The sequence below is a fragment of the Centrocercus urophasianus genome, unplaced genomic scaffold (assembly GCF_019232065.1).
Source record: "Centrocercus urophasianus isolate 14NV4802_14NV808 unplaced genomic scaffold, USGS_Curo_1.0 seq_12, whole genome shotgun sequence".
NCBI classification, from domain to species: domain Eukaryota; kingdom Metazoa; phylum Chordata; class Aves; order Galliformes; family Phasianidae; genus Centrocercus; species Centrocercus urophasianus.
Window position 1 is genome coordinate 67920100 of NW_024884364.1, and position 14089 is coordinate 67934188.

General features: G+C 38.5%; 1 protein-coding gene across 4 annotated transcripts in view; it reads left to right on the forward strand.

Annotated features, from left to right (window-relative positions):
• The first annotated feature begins 1827 nt into the window (after positions 1–1827).
• The window catches only part of DOCK9 (dedicator of cytokinesis 9), an 87683-nt gene continuing 75421 nt past the window's right edge, over positions 1828–14089 (forward strand). For 2 of the 4 annotated variants that reach the window (XM_042809548.1, XM_042809549.1), the window contains exons 1-2: positions 1840–2042; positions 7500–7616. In XM_042809548.1, the coding sequence (XP_042665482.1) occupies positions 1929–2042; positions 7500–7616 (231 nt within the window). In that variant the 5' untranslated portion in view covers positions 1840–1928. Of the gene's footprint in view, positions 2043–7499; positions 7617–14089 lie in introns of all 4 variants that reach the window. The other 2 variants (XM_042809551.1, XM_042809550.1) reach the window with 2 other exon arrangements.

Consider the following 14089-nt stretch of genomic DNA (forward strand, 5'->3'; position numbering starts at 1 on the left):
GAGAATTACTAATTAACTAGAGAAAAAGAGTTGTAGGAAGTCATGATGATCTTAATTAATACTAAGTTAACTGTACTGTTTCTTTCTGTAGACTCATTGGAAATGGGGTGGGCAGACTGTTGGTCGGACTCTGCACTTGGTCACAACCCGTGATTCTGGTTTAACCACAGTGAGCTGAAGTAGGAATATCTTAGGTGTGAGAGCTGAGAGAATGGCAGTGGAGAAGGGGAAGAGAAAGGAACAATAGCATTTTAAGTTAGGCCTTAAGAGTAAGAAATGTGATCCTGAAGCTGTGCCTTCTTACAAATACTAGTCAAAAAAGAGGGCGTTTGAGCTTCTCTACAAGCTGATCTACTTTCTTCAGAATATGGTGACTTTTTTTTTTCTGTGAGAGATAAAAATTGATGTCAAGTTAAATTTAGGATGTCAGTAATATTGAAGTGAAATAATTGCCCAAGGAAGTGGAGCAGAGTTAAGAACTGAATGAAAATATTGGCTTAGTTTACAAAACTATATTGTTGGATAAATGGATGGGGAGTCTAAATTTGGGATGAATTTCACTTTGAATTGAATTGTCTCTCAGAGGTGTTTTTTTGTAGGTGAATACAGCCATTGAGGTTTGCATATTTGTGTTTGTAACTTGTTAGTGTTGAAAAGAAGCAAAACTAAAACCAAAATACCTCTTTCAACCCGAAGGACATCATTCATCAGTTCACACTGTTTCGGGAGGAGTTTAGCATAAAATCATGCACTAAAACTACTACATGAGGGAGCTGTGTTAGTTGAACCTTAAGAATTATCAAAACAGTCAACTAAGTTGCTTACAAAATTGCTTTGCTCTCTGACTGAAGAGTTGTGCAACAGTGGTCCTGATAAGTCACTGCCTCTTTCTTTGGGAGTGTGCATCTGCTGAGCAGTATCTCTGAGTAATGGTAAAACACGAGATTGTGTTGGTATACAAAAGCAAAAGTGAAGCACGACTTGAGTTCATGTTACAGTTAAGTCTGGAGATGGATGATACCAACCACTAAGTGCTGTCTGATCTTGAATTGCGAGGCCACAGGATGCTTCTGCAAACCTCATAGGACAGGGAAGATCCCCTGCTCCATACTCTTGTGTCATCAAAAAGAATGAAGAGGCCACACAGAAGGCAAAGCCAATGAGTGCTGGCTGACTGCTCCTCCTGGCTGCAGAGCTGAGGTTTACTCAAATGACTTCATTCAAGTTTGTGTAAAGGTTTTGTTGCACTGTCTTCTCAGTGTATTCTTGGCAATTGGTGATCAACATCTGAAATGCCGGAGGGTTTCAAAGAGGGAGGAGTGAACTGACAGAGCACGTGTGTGAGATAGGAATGAACTACCTGGCTTGAATGAGTGAAGGGACTGAGGGAGCCTCCCACCACCCTCAGAAATCAGCTTTTCTACTTGGAGCATTGGTCCTAAGGTGTGTATTTGACTGGAGGCTTGGCTGTTGATAGTACCTGAATAAGTGATACTAGTATCAAAAAATAAAAGCAAAACAACTTTATACTTCTAAAAGAAAGAAATCTTGCAATGAATATTTTCCAGTTATGGAGTCCTTTATTTTATAAGTGCTGTAAAAAGCTTGGACTGTTTCACACAGTCATTTTAGAAAGGCACGTTCTCTTCTGTGTTTGATTCATAACCGTAAGGCATTTAAACAGATCCACCTTCTTTTTTTTTTTTTTCCCCCAGAGGAATACAACGTGCTTGGGGGCTGGCCTTTGTCTGTCATGCATTCCCACCATGACAGATTTAGCAAACTGCAGCTGAGAAGTTACACTAGTTCATACTTTCTCCTGCTTGTGTTGGGAGAAAGCTATTGTTTTCACTGGATCACTGGCATGTTAATTATTTTGATGCCAAAACACAAACAGTTTTGCTGTTCTTTGTATTTCCAATCAAAGAATGCAGGCAAGGACAATCAGAAATCCTAAAAAAGACCGTATTATAGAGTCTCCACAGCAGCGCAAGGATGCAGGTCTTTGTGAAGCAGAAGCGGACAGTCCTGTGGTAGTACTGGTAAGAGTTGTTTGAGCAAGCTGTCTGTACCCTCTAGTAATTTCAGTTCTGTCTGTAAAGCTGCTTAATTTGCTGCCGATGAGAAGTTCCAAAGCGCGCTTACTTGTGTAGGTGTATTTCAGTCTTGTATTCTGTTCTTTGTGCATTGCTTGCCTTTCTAATTAATTTTTACAGTTCTGGTTCAAAACTGGTTCCCTCCGAGTGTGGTGTTGGACTTCTGTTTTCCTACTAGCTGCTTTTCGGTGTCTGTTCCATCTAGTGTAGCTGTATAGTACTTCAAACCTAGTGTGAATGCTACTTGCCTTTCAAAATCCATTCTTGCAATTGAAGTATACCTGAACTCTCTCAAGATGGTGTGTGTAATGGTTAAATTTTATTTAAATTTTCCAAGATGTGTCTAAGTTGAGGTGTATTTAAGCTAAGGGTGTGTTTCTCCATGTCTTCAATGCGTGCTGTTTGGGAGTTAAAAGTTTTAAAGTAGCTTCAAGTGAGGCGGAAAGGGATATTCCTGTATTTAAAGGAGATAATCAAATGAAATCTGTCTGTCTATCTATCTATCTATATTGCTATACGCTAGTTTTGTTGGAGTAGTAATAGTACAGCAAGAGTAGGTGGTAAGCAATAACGTAGCCACCAGCTGACTGCAGCCGGGGCAATAAACCTCTTCAACCAACAGCGAAGGGTTGTTAAACATGTATTGGTAGAAAGAGGCACAGAAATAATTCTCACTAAAATTCCAATTTTTCTTAATGATATCTCATACCTAATTGCTGAGCAAAAGGCTGAAAGTCTCCTCTTTCTGTGTCTGGCTGTAGTTGAAATTAGTACGAGCTGTGATCCCAGCTTTGGTCCCCCAGCCCTGATTTAAGTTCCATACTGTGTGCATTTAGGGCTCAAACATTTTGGCATATGTACTAATGATGTACATCTGCAGCTTGATGGGAATTGTTACTGTACATAGTTGGAAGCTTACATGTGCGTTTGTAAGACAAAGTTTCTTTTCCTTTGCACTGTGTTTTTTTTGTTTCCCTCTACTCAGGGCAGTTGTTAGTAAAACATGTTTTTTCTGCATGGGTGTGTTCTGATTTCTGGGCCAGATTTTCATCAGTACAATATGAGCTAATCTTGTGTGTGCTTTCCTGACTTTGGAATGTTTAACTTTATTTAGAACTGTTTTTATTCCCTCATGAATACTCTGAGAGGATATTTAGTGTTTCTGGAGAGATGTGGAGTACTGCAGTCATTCAGACTGTATGCACTTTAAAAAAAAAAAAAAAAAAAGTTACTATGTTTAATCATAACCATTTACAAAGGTTATCCTTTTAATTTCCCAGATACTGCTTAATTTTAATATTCATGGATTCATCTGCCACCAGTGTTTCCCCTCTTTTTAGCTGTTTTCAGATAAAGTGGATGCATTGAAAACAAAGGTCAATATTTTAAGGGAGAACACTTAGTTTCCACATAGGTCACATAAACAGTGTCTTTGCTTTCCTTCCAGTTGCTAATTTTGTCTTAATCTGTTACATATATAGACAAGTGTATGTATGGCATGTAATTATAGAAGGTATGATATCCATTTTTGGTTTTTTTGGGGGAGGAACTAGATGAAATGGTACAAGGATACACTGCACTGCGTGCACTGCCTTCCTACCTCAGACATCCTGCAATATCTATTGCTCTGCTGTCTTTCCTGCATTGATGCTCAATACCAACATGAATTAAGTCAGGTTTCTATGAAAAGTGCTTAGAAGAAAAAAAAGCCTTACATTTTTAACCAAAACTTTTTATTCCCTGATTAAGTTTCCTCTAAAATATTAATCTTCTCACTGTATTTTTTTCCCCAAGAATGATAGCAGAGAAGGCGGTAAGTTCAGATAATGGAACCACATGCTATTTTCAGTGAGCTGAAGTGTGTCTGCACTCTTGCTTTCCTGTGGTTCGAGTTAGATCATGCCATATATTTACTTTTGAGGTGCACAAGCGAGAAGAGCCTATGGAAAAAGCATTTAGATTTTCTGGGTGGTGCCTTTTCTTTGGATGAGCTATTGTTACACTAGCTGTTGTACAAGTCACCAGAATGGTACTCATACTGTCCAGCTGCACTTTGATAGTAATTCACAAGCAGCAGCTGCTTATCAAATCAGAAGATGTTTCTGGGAAGCCTGAACTACTTCTTGGAAATAAACTGGAAGTATAAAATGTAAGATGGCTGAGTCTCACAGAGCAGTGCCTCAGTGTAAATCCATTGTTAGAGGTTTCTGTGCTGACTGGAGAACTTAACAGAACACAACATACTTACGTTGCGTCTGAAGGTAAATAAAATTACACAGGAGGCTACAAATCTAATGACTGGAACTGGATCTATATTAAAAACTTGACATAAATACTGGCAGTTCAGCTCTGGTCAAAGTGCTTGAATTCTAAATAGTGTTCTTGTTTTTGAATGGACCCAAACCATCAACTGAGTACATCTGATGGATGAAACACAGTAATTTAGTCTATGCTCAGTGAATTCTGGAAAAGCTCCCTGTTTTCTGTGACAGCTCTCTTATGACAATAGGATGAGAATTTTTAGACTTTCTATTTAAACAAAAAGAAACATTTTTTGCACAGTGTTTCCTTAAAAAAACAATAATTAAAGCTAGTACAACTGTCTATTCTTTGTATGGGTGGTTCTTTGTCTGTAGCTCGAGTAAATACTTCTGGTCCATTTACGTCAGCATGAGAACAGGTGACTGAAAGAGTGCATTTTGTTCTTCTGCATCTCACAGGCTTAAAAATTGTGAGTTTGTTGATGAAGACGTGTTGTTGGTTAAATGTATGCATAGTAGTAACATGGTCTTTACACAGAGCCACAGACAATACTTGTCCAAATATATTACTGATATTCAAGCGTATTAGAATTTTTAATGTGGGTTTTGTGACAGCTGTTCTTCTTATTTCTGATAAATTTCCATGCCAATAGGACACTGGCAATAACAGAGTGATGCAGTACAGATCCTTTTCTCTGTTTTGGCTTTGACAAACACAGCAATGGCTGGCTCAAGTGCTGGACACCATGAAAGCCTGTGCTCTTAGCATTATCGTAGGTTGCTGAAATAAAACATTGCTTGTTACAAATCAATAGGAAAAATGAAGTCTTGTTTGTGAGATGTGGTTTTGCAGTCTTGACCAGGCTGTTCTGTGTTCGTCAGCAGGTCCATAAGTCTTGTTCAGTAACACTGCACAAACCCAGTATCTTTTATATGACGTGCAGTAACAGACTGGGCAAAGGGAGCTTGAGAGAGAATCTGCTTCCTTGTGATGTTTTAAGTCTGGCTAAAGGCCAAAGTAGTGTGCTGTTTATTGTTTTGTTTTTCGTATCTGCTTTAAGCTGATAAAACATCCTCTTCCTTTTGAATCTGACAAAGGACTAAGAGAGAAAAGCGTAACTGTGGAGAAACTCAGAGAAGGAAAGTCTTGAAGAGATTTTATGGAAACAGTTATTTTCTGTGTCAAGTGCTTCGTTGGTTAAACAGAGAGATTATGGAGCTACATCAGTGGTCCCATTGACTTAGAGGGGAGATGTGTGTTCAGGACATCAGCTCCAGAGAGCTTTAGGTTCTTTAAAAGCTTGTAGTAAGGAAGGAATATGTTTTTTATCTTATGTTTACTGCACGTAAGGAAAATGCGAGCAAAGCTGATTTATTTCTGAAGGTAAAGCAAACTGCAGAGGAGGCTGGAAGTCAAATAACTGGAACTGTGTCTGTATTAGAAATCTAACATAAATACTGGCAATACAGAAAGTCTGGTCAAAGATGTTTGGGCTCTGAAAAATGTTCTTGTTTTTCATGGACCTGAACCATCAACTAAGTATCTGGTGTATAATGCAATGCTTTGTAATTTACACTGTTAAAGTTTTTTTGAAAACCCCGCATCATCTTTGAATTTTCCTTATGAATTGAGCTTTTTTTTTTTTTTTATTAACACTTTGGCATTTTGTTTTGATGCTATGAAACAAGGAATTGTGAGTAGAACTCCTCGCTAAAACAAAGACATTGGGGTACTGGAGCATGTAGAAAGAAGGGCAGTGAAGCTGGTGAAGGGGCTGGACCTAAAGTCTTAGGAGGAGTGGCTGAGGGAACTGAGTGGTGTTGACCTCTTCTCTATGAAAGCAGTAACAGGGAGAGAGGTAACGGCCTTGAGTTGCACTAAGAGTGGTTCACTTTGGATATTAGGAAGAATTCCTTCTCTGAAAGGAGAGGTCAGGTGCTGGAGTGGGCTGCCCAGGGAAGTAGTGGATTCATTGACCCAGGAGGTGTTCAAGGAACGTTTAGATGTTGCTCTAAGGGACGTGGTTTAGAGGGAAATGTTGGAAATAGGTGGGCAATTGGATTGGGTGATCTTGGAGATCTTCTCTACCCTCTTCCTTTGACAAGCAAAGACCCAATTTCAAGATGGAGTAATGTTGGTGAGGCATTATGTGAAAATGTTTCAGTTCAGTTTTACAGTTTACAGTATTGATCAGCGCTTAGCTGTAGATGAAGTTATAACAGCTATTGCCATAATGTATAGTATTTGTGTGTTCTTACCATGCAATTATTCATAAATACAAACAATTTGATAGTTTATATTCACAACTATTTAAAGTTGTTACAAGTTTAGTCAGTAAAAATAATGAGGCCTGCCTTCCTCTGAGTTTCTGTAGCTTTTGCTTTTGAATGTGCTGAAAATTTGTAGTCAGTGCAGAAAGAAGAAAATTGCATGATCAAAAAGGCCTCCATTTCTGGAGAATTCATGCTAAAAATAAATAAAGGTTTTGGAGTACTTCATCATTCAGAACTCTATCTAGACCTGTGTTACCATCTGACCAGTGAGCAGAATGCTTGGCGGAGTAAGTGAAGATTTTTCTCTGTGCACAGCTGGCTGTTGTGCGTTGACAGCTGTATGTGTCTAAATGTTGTACTGGTGTATAGTAACTGAAGAGAGGTACTCAGGCAACTAAGAGGGAGAAAAATTATGTATGGGAATTCTGGAAAAAAAAGATAGAGAAGAAAGAAAGTGAATTAGCCTATCCCTCCTGCAGGTTATTGAATTAAAACAAAACCTCAAAGCTAAGGCTGTTTCAATCTCTGCTGGACCCAGATGAGAGTTCTTTGGACAGTAGGAAGCAAAATTTAAATATTTCTGTTAATAGTGAAAAACATACAAATGTTTATTTGCACCTTAACTGTGTCTGGGGAAAATAATGGTTTCTTCTCCGGGGCAAATAGCTTGCTTTTCTGTGTAAGCAGATGCTGTAACCCGTATGATATTGTGTGACTTGGTGTACATTTTGAATACTCTCAGGTTTTGGTTTAGAAGAAATCAAGTTTTGCCAGTATTTTAAGAGCTACTTTTTACATTGGCCAACAGTTTATAATTTATCCTCAGTGTATATCTGAATTTCTTTTTTTTTCTTTCTTCTTCTTCTAGGCAAAACCAAAACTCATAGAACCAATAGACTATGAAAATGTCATCGTTCAGAGGAAAACACAGATTTTGAATGATGCTTTACGTGAGATGCTGCTGTTCCCTTATGATGACTTTCAGGTAACTTAATACCCTGTCCTCCACCTCTTAAAAATCAGATTCTTAGCAGCAGTAGTCATGAGAATTTCATATTGCTTTATTATTTAATGTTTTCTAGCTATTAAAAAAAAAAAAAAAAAGGAAAAAGTATTTACCATTAGTCCCTTTATACTGCTCAATTATTCTGTCAGGTTATAGTCGAAGAAATAGCACGCTTTCTTCATTATTCAGACTATAAAGTCTATCTCTGCAGCTCAGAAATCTTAACTCCTTTTGGAAGTAGGCGATCAATCATTTGTAGGTGGTTTCATCCCTTTCTGGAGTAGGAAATCATGTGGTGTTTGTTCAAAAAAAGGATCTGCTTTTTGTCAGTTTAACCTTTGAAGTGATTTTTTTCCTTCCATAGCAGTGAAGGGCATGAGTCTGTTAATGCATGTTAATCCACCCCAAAAAATCCATATTAATGCACTCCCCACGCCCTCCCCCCCCTAAAAAAAAAAGAAAAAGAATGTGGCCAGCTAATTGAGGGAGGTGATCCTCCCCCTCTGCTCTGCTCTGATGAGACCACATTTAGACTGCTATGTCAAATTCTGGGCTTCCCATTCAAAAAAGATGGAGATCCCCTAGAAGGCGTCCAGTGGAGGACCATAAAGGTGGTAAATGGCCTGGAGCATCTCCTGTATGAGGAAAGGGTGAGTAACCTGAGTCTGTTCAGCCTGGGGAAGAGTGAGAGAGTATCTGATAAATATAAATATCTGGAGGGAGGTGGGAAGCAAATGGATGAGGCCAGTCTTTTCTCTGGTGCATATGACAAGGAGTAATGACCTAAAACTTGGACACTGGAAGTTCTGTACTAACACGCAGAATAGTAAAGTTGACGGAGCACTGGAACAGATTGCCCAGAGATGTTGTGAAGTCTCCTTCTCTGGAAATATTCAAGAAAGCTGGATCCCTACCTCTGCAATGTATTGTAGAGCACCTGCTTTAACAGCGGGATTGAACTTGATGATGTCTTCTGGATCCTTCCAACACCTGTGATTCTGTGAAGACACACACAAAGTGGTGTGCCCTTGCAGCCCAGAAAGCCAACTCTATCCTGGGCTGCATCAAAAGCAGCGTGGCCGGCAGGGCAAGGAAGGTGATCCTGCCCATCTATTCTGTGCTTGTGAGGCCTCACCTAGAGTGGTGAGGCCTCCACTCCATCCAGATGTGGAGTCCTCAGTCCAGGAGAGACATAGAACTGTTGGAGCACATCCAGAGCAGGGTCGCAAAAATGATCCAGGGGGTGGAATACCTCTGCTATGAAGACTGGGGAAGAGCTGGGGCTGTTCAGCCTGGAGAAGAGAAGGCTCCTGCGAGCAGCCTTTCAGTATCTGAAGGGGGGCTATAAGAAAGAAGGGCACAGACTTTTTAGCATGATCTGTTGCGTAGGACAAGGGGAAATGGTTTTATACTAAAAGAGGGGAGATTTAGGTTGGATATAAGGAAGTATTTTAACATTGAAGGTAGTTAAGCACCGGATCAGGTTGCCCAGAGAGGTGATGAATGCCTCATCCCTTCAAGGCCAGGCTGGATGAGGCTCTGAGCAACGTGATCTAGCTGTATGGACCCTGTTGATTGCACAGGAGTTGAACTAGGTGACCTTTAAAGGTCTCTTCTAACTTAAACGATTCTATTCTATGATTAAGGAAGTTTTACTGTCGGAGAACAGAAACTTTTTATATTATTTATGCTTTAGCAATTTAAGCCTTTTAATCCTTTTTTCCATAATCATTTGTAGTTTTGAAACCTTAAATCTTGGTATGGTTGTCAGTACATTTTGAGTCATTTAAATAATGCTGTATTTTCTGTATTTGCCATTGTGCTTCACATCTGTTTTCTTAATTTCCTTTTTCCTAACTTGTTGCTGTTACACAATGCTCTTGGTAAGCCTCTGCTCATGTGCTTTGTGTTGCCCTCGTCCCCCATAAGATCAATTTAAAACAATGAGTTACAATATTTAAGCTGCCTGTATACACACTTAGAACAGTTTATAGGTGGAAGCCATTGTTTAAAAACCTGTTCAAGCCATTTCCTCTTAACAGCATTCTGATTTTATTGTTATGAAGTTTTTCCTCATGCTTAGGTTAAACTGTTTACAGTCTAAAAAGCACTTGCCTAAAAAGGAAGCAAAGCTCTGATAATTTCTCAAGGCAGTAGGAGTAAGGTTAATTTGTTACCAACATGGTCATAAAACTAGCACTAAGATTGCATAAAACTAACACTAAAATTGCATTTCAGTTAAATAAAGCATTATCTGAAAAAATTTTCTCTACATTAATTACAAAAGCTTCCAATTTCTCACAAAATAATTTCAACTTTAAGACAAACTCAGTAATGTTATTACTCTGCCTCTGTAAAGTAAATAACTTCCACATTTTTATTAGATGATTGAAGAAGTGCTAATAATAAGAGAGCACTGAATATCTCTTCTTAGTGCTAGCTTCATGGTTTTTTTTTTTTCTTCAAAAACTTCTTTCCCACTATTTGGAATAACCATCTTTCAGTAACGATAATGTCAGGGATCTTAAAGGGTGGTCACCATATTTCCCAGAATGAAGTGAATGATTTCAACTTTCACACAACAACTTTGGTGTGTGATTTATTTAAAAAACAACAAAATAAAAATTGAAGTTCAAATTAAATACTTTGTGTATGAAACACTTGCATATCCTTTTTTACTGTGATAAAACTAAAGACTGTCTGCAGTTGATGTGTGCTTTGCTGCAATGACTTGTGAATAAACTGTGACATGGAATAGGGTCAGCCACCGTTGCTGCACATTTGTGTTTAAGTATATAAGTATGCATTGTGTTAAGACACCCTAGAACAAAATCTTTGACAGGTCCTTAGTTCCACATAAAAGCAGGTTTGTCTTAACATCTTGCTGTTATTGTGCTATAAAGAATCTGGAAGGAGAATAAAACTGAATCAGAAGATTCAAGGAGGAATGGTTTCAAACTGAGACAGGGGAGGTTTAGGTTAGATTTTAGGAGGAAGTTTTTTACACAGAGGGTGGTGACGCAGTGGAACAGGTTGCCCAGGGAGGCTGTGGATGCCCCATCCCTGGAGGCATTCAAGGCAGGGCTGGATGTGGCTCTGGGCAGCCTGGTCTGCTGGTTGGTTACCCTGCACATAACAGGGGGGTTGAAACTGGAGGATCATTGTGATCTTTTTCAACCCAGGCCATTCTGTGATTCTGTGACAAGATTGCACACCGTAGGCAAGTACTCTGGGGCTGTGTAACTCAAAAAATATTTTCTGCCCTGGCCTCCCTGTGAAACCTAAGTGCATTGTTCTGCTGTCCTAAATCTCTCAAAACAGCTCAGAATGTGGAGTCAGTGAGTGCTGGATTATGTGCCCCCGCAGTGCATGGGAATCCTAGCTGATGTTAGAAGCTGTCTTCCTTAGTTTGATAACACAGTAGCTGAAAGGTTTTGATCTTCTTGGAGAACATGAGACAAACGTCCTGTAGTTCCTAATGCTTCTGTAAATCAAATGGCAATTTGAGCCCAGAGAGCTGTACAACACATCATTTGTACAAAACAGTCCAACCAATGTAGATGTCAGGAAAAAAACTGTAGAAAAGAGAGTTTTTTGCAACTGCTTTTTCTTCTGGCTTTATACTGCTTATGTATACAAATGCTTGCTTTTTAAATTATTGTTGTTTTGATGCATTAGTAATTACTTTTAAGGATTTGTTCTAAATAATGTGATTGCTGCTTGCTGCATTTCCTGTCTCTCTAAGAATTATTACAGCTGAAGGACAACTTGACAAAGGGGCAGTATGCATGATATCAGTTAATAATGTTAACAAATTTGATAAATTCTTCTGGTTTGTAACTGATCTTGCTGCAGATAAAAAGATAGCAAGCTTTTCATGTGAGAAAAACTAGAAAAAATCCTTAGTATTGTGTTTGTAGTTGTGTAGCAGGAGAACAGCAGCAGAATTTGCACAGATATTTACCACCAGCTCAGTTCCACGAGTTCCACTATAGTGCAATTAAGTTCATGGCTTTCCTGTGAAAATACCTAGTAAGGTGCTACTCTAGTCTCTGCTCTGTAAAGCTAGAAATATAAAGTAAATAGCCTATTCTACCTGTATGGTTATGAATAAAATGGAAATAGTTTTCTATCAACTGTCAGACTGCTTCAGGCTGAACCGAGGATCTTTCTGTCATTTTCTTCTTATTGCTGCTAATACTCTTCTCCCTCCCCCCCCCCCACATTGCTTGCGCTTCTTCAGTGCTTATTCATTGCAAAAATGACCTGTAATTAATCTAGTGAATTTATAATGTGAATAAATAGAATTTGAAAGCGGAAAGGCTCTTTAAGTTTTCTAGCTTTACTTGTTTTTCTTTTCTTTTTTTTTTTTTTTTTTTTATTTTCCCCCTATTCCTTTTGCTCATTGATTGTTGTGTCAGCCCTCCTGAGTAGGAGAGAGAGGACTGGAAAGGTAAAAGTCCAAGAACTCATGAGTTGAGATAAAGACAATCTACTAGCTGAAGGAAATGCTGCATGCACAAGCAAAGCAAAACAAGGGATTCATTCACTGCTCCCCATTCGCAGGCAGATGTTCATCCATTTCCAGGAAAGCAGGGCTCATCACACATAATAATTCATTGGGAAGACAAATGCCATCACTCCAAACATCAGCACTCCCCTCCCTTCCTCTTTCTGCAGTTTGGACATTCAGCCTTGCTTCTGTAGCTTTAAAATGATATGTAGAACGTTTACATCTGTCAGACTTGTTTCAATTCAGTGAATGATGCTAAAAGTGTCGAGATTAAAAGTGATATCTGTGTATGTATATATCCTCATGTTTTCAGACAGATTACAAATGGAAAAAAAAAGCCTATATATTCATGCTGTGGGTGTATGACAGTCAGAAATTGTCACCTTTTTCTCACCATTGCTGGTGTTTTCAAAGAGAAACAGCAGATCGGTTTTCTGACTGCCAGCAAATTGAACTTCACATTCAAACTTCTGTTAAGATGATAGATAATAAAATCTACTGAATCTCTTTTTGATTGCTGGAAAACAGAAGAACCATGTTAGTTTATTGGACATGGAGTTGGAGACATGGAGTTCATGGATACTCAATATGGCGAACACCTGCTAATATAAAAGGATGAGGTTTTCGTATTTGATTAAAAAATAGACAAATAACATTGAGGTTAAAATGAAAATGACCATTGAGCCCACTACCAAAGCAGCAGTGTGATTCATGTCAGTTCCAAACTGATAGAAATCATGCTAGGTAACCAGGTATGTTTTTGCACTTTTCAACATTTCTTTTTGTAAATGTTTTATGCTTCAGGCTGTTGGTGAAAACAAGTACTTTAAAGTTGATATGGTTTTAAATGAGCACATTCTCTTAATAAGGAACATGTTTTGAGAATTCGGAGAACTTAATCGCGCATGCAGTAATAGTGTTTAGCAGTTACCCTATTGCAGGTGTTTTTAACTGTATTTTAAGATTTATTGATCCCATAATGTTGCTTTTCTTTTTGGTTTTGTTACTTCTCTTCTCGTACCCAAGCAGTTAGCATTGTCACTCTTCAGTAGAGCGCTGGAGCAGATGACTGACTTGACCATGAACACTTCCTACATTTTCTTTCCTTAAACTTTTGAGTATTCCAATTTTAAAAGCCATCCCCAGATAATGGGAAGGGCCTCTGATAACAACGAAACCGTCACCTGATAGATCAGTCTCTCAGCAGGGATGATTTCAGAGACATACTGATGGATATCCCTTCTTCTTGACCATTAGTATGTGGAAGTTTTTTGGTGTTTTTTTTTTCTTTTTTTCTTTTTTTTTTTTTTTTAATCTTTTTTTTTAAGGAACATTCGGATTTTGTGTTGAGGGACATGGTTTAGTGAATACTATTGATGATAGGTGGATGGTTGGACTGGATGATCTTGAAGGTCTTTTCCAACCTTGGTTATTCTGTGATCTTTTCACATTTTTCTCTGATGGTTTGTGGTATCATGATGCTGGAAGTATGGGTAACAAATGAGGGATCACAGCCCCTTCCAAACACAGCCCATGGAAGCTCGCTTGTCTAACTCTGATGACATAAGATGTGATGTTTTTAATGTTTTCTGAGCTGTACAAAATCATTTCTGTTGTGCACTCATTTTCTTGTGGGCCAGAAGATTTTGTAAAGTTTTCACCTTTTACACTTCCTAGTTTAAAGTGCCTTAAGGCTTAGTATGGTGTTAGTTTTTGAAGCAGACATTCATAGTCATAGTGATATTTCCTGTTCTCTGTCAGCTGTTCTCTGAACTCTGGCATAGACTGGGAGTAAGTTCTGGTTTTGGTGAGCATGTTTTGGCTGCCAGAAGGGCATAACAGGGGTCAAGGCTTTCTTTGTCACCTTCAGTTTAGTAACATAAGTCTCTCTCCTTTTTTTTTTCTTTTTTTTTTTTTCTTTTTTTTTTTTTTTTTTTTT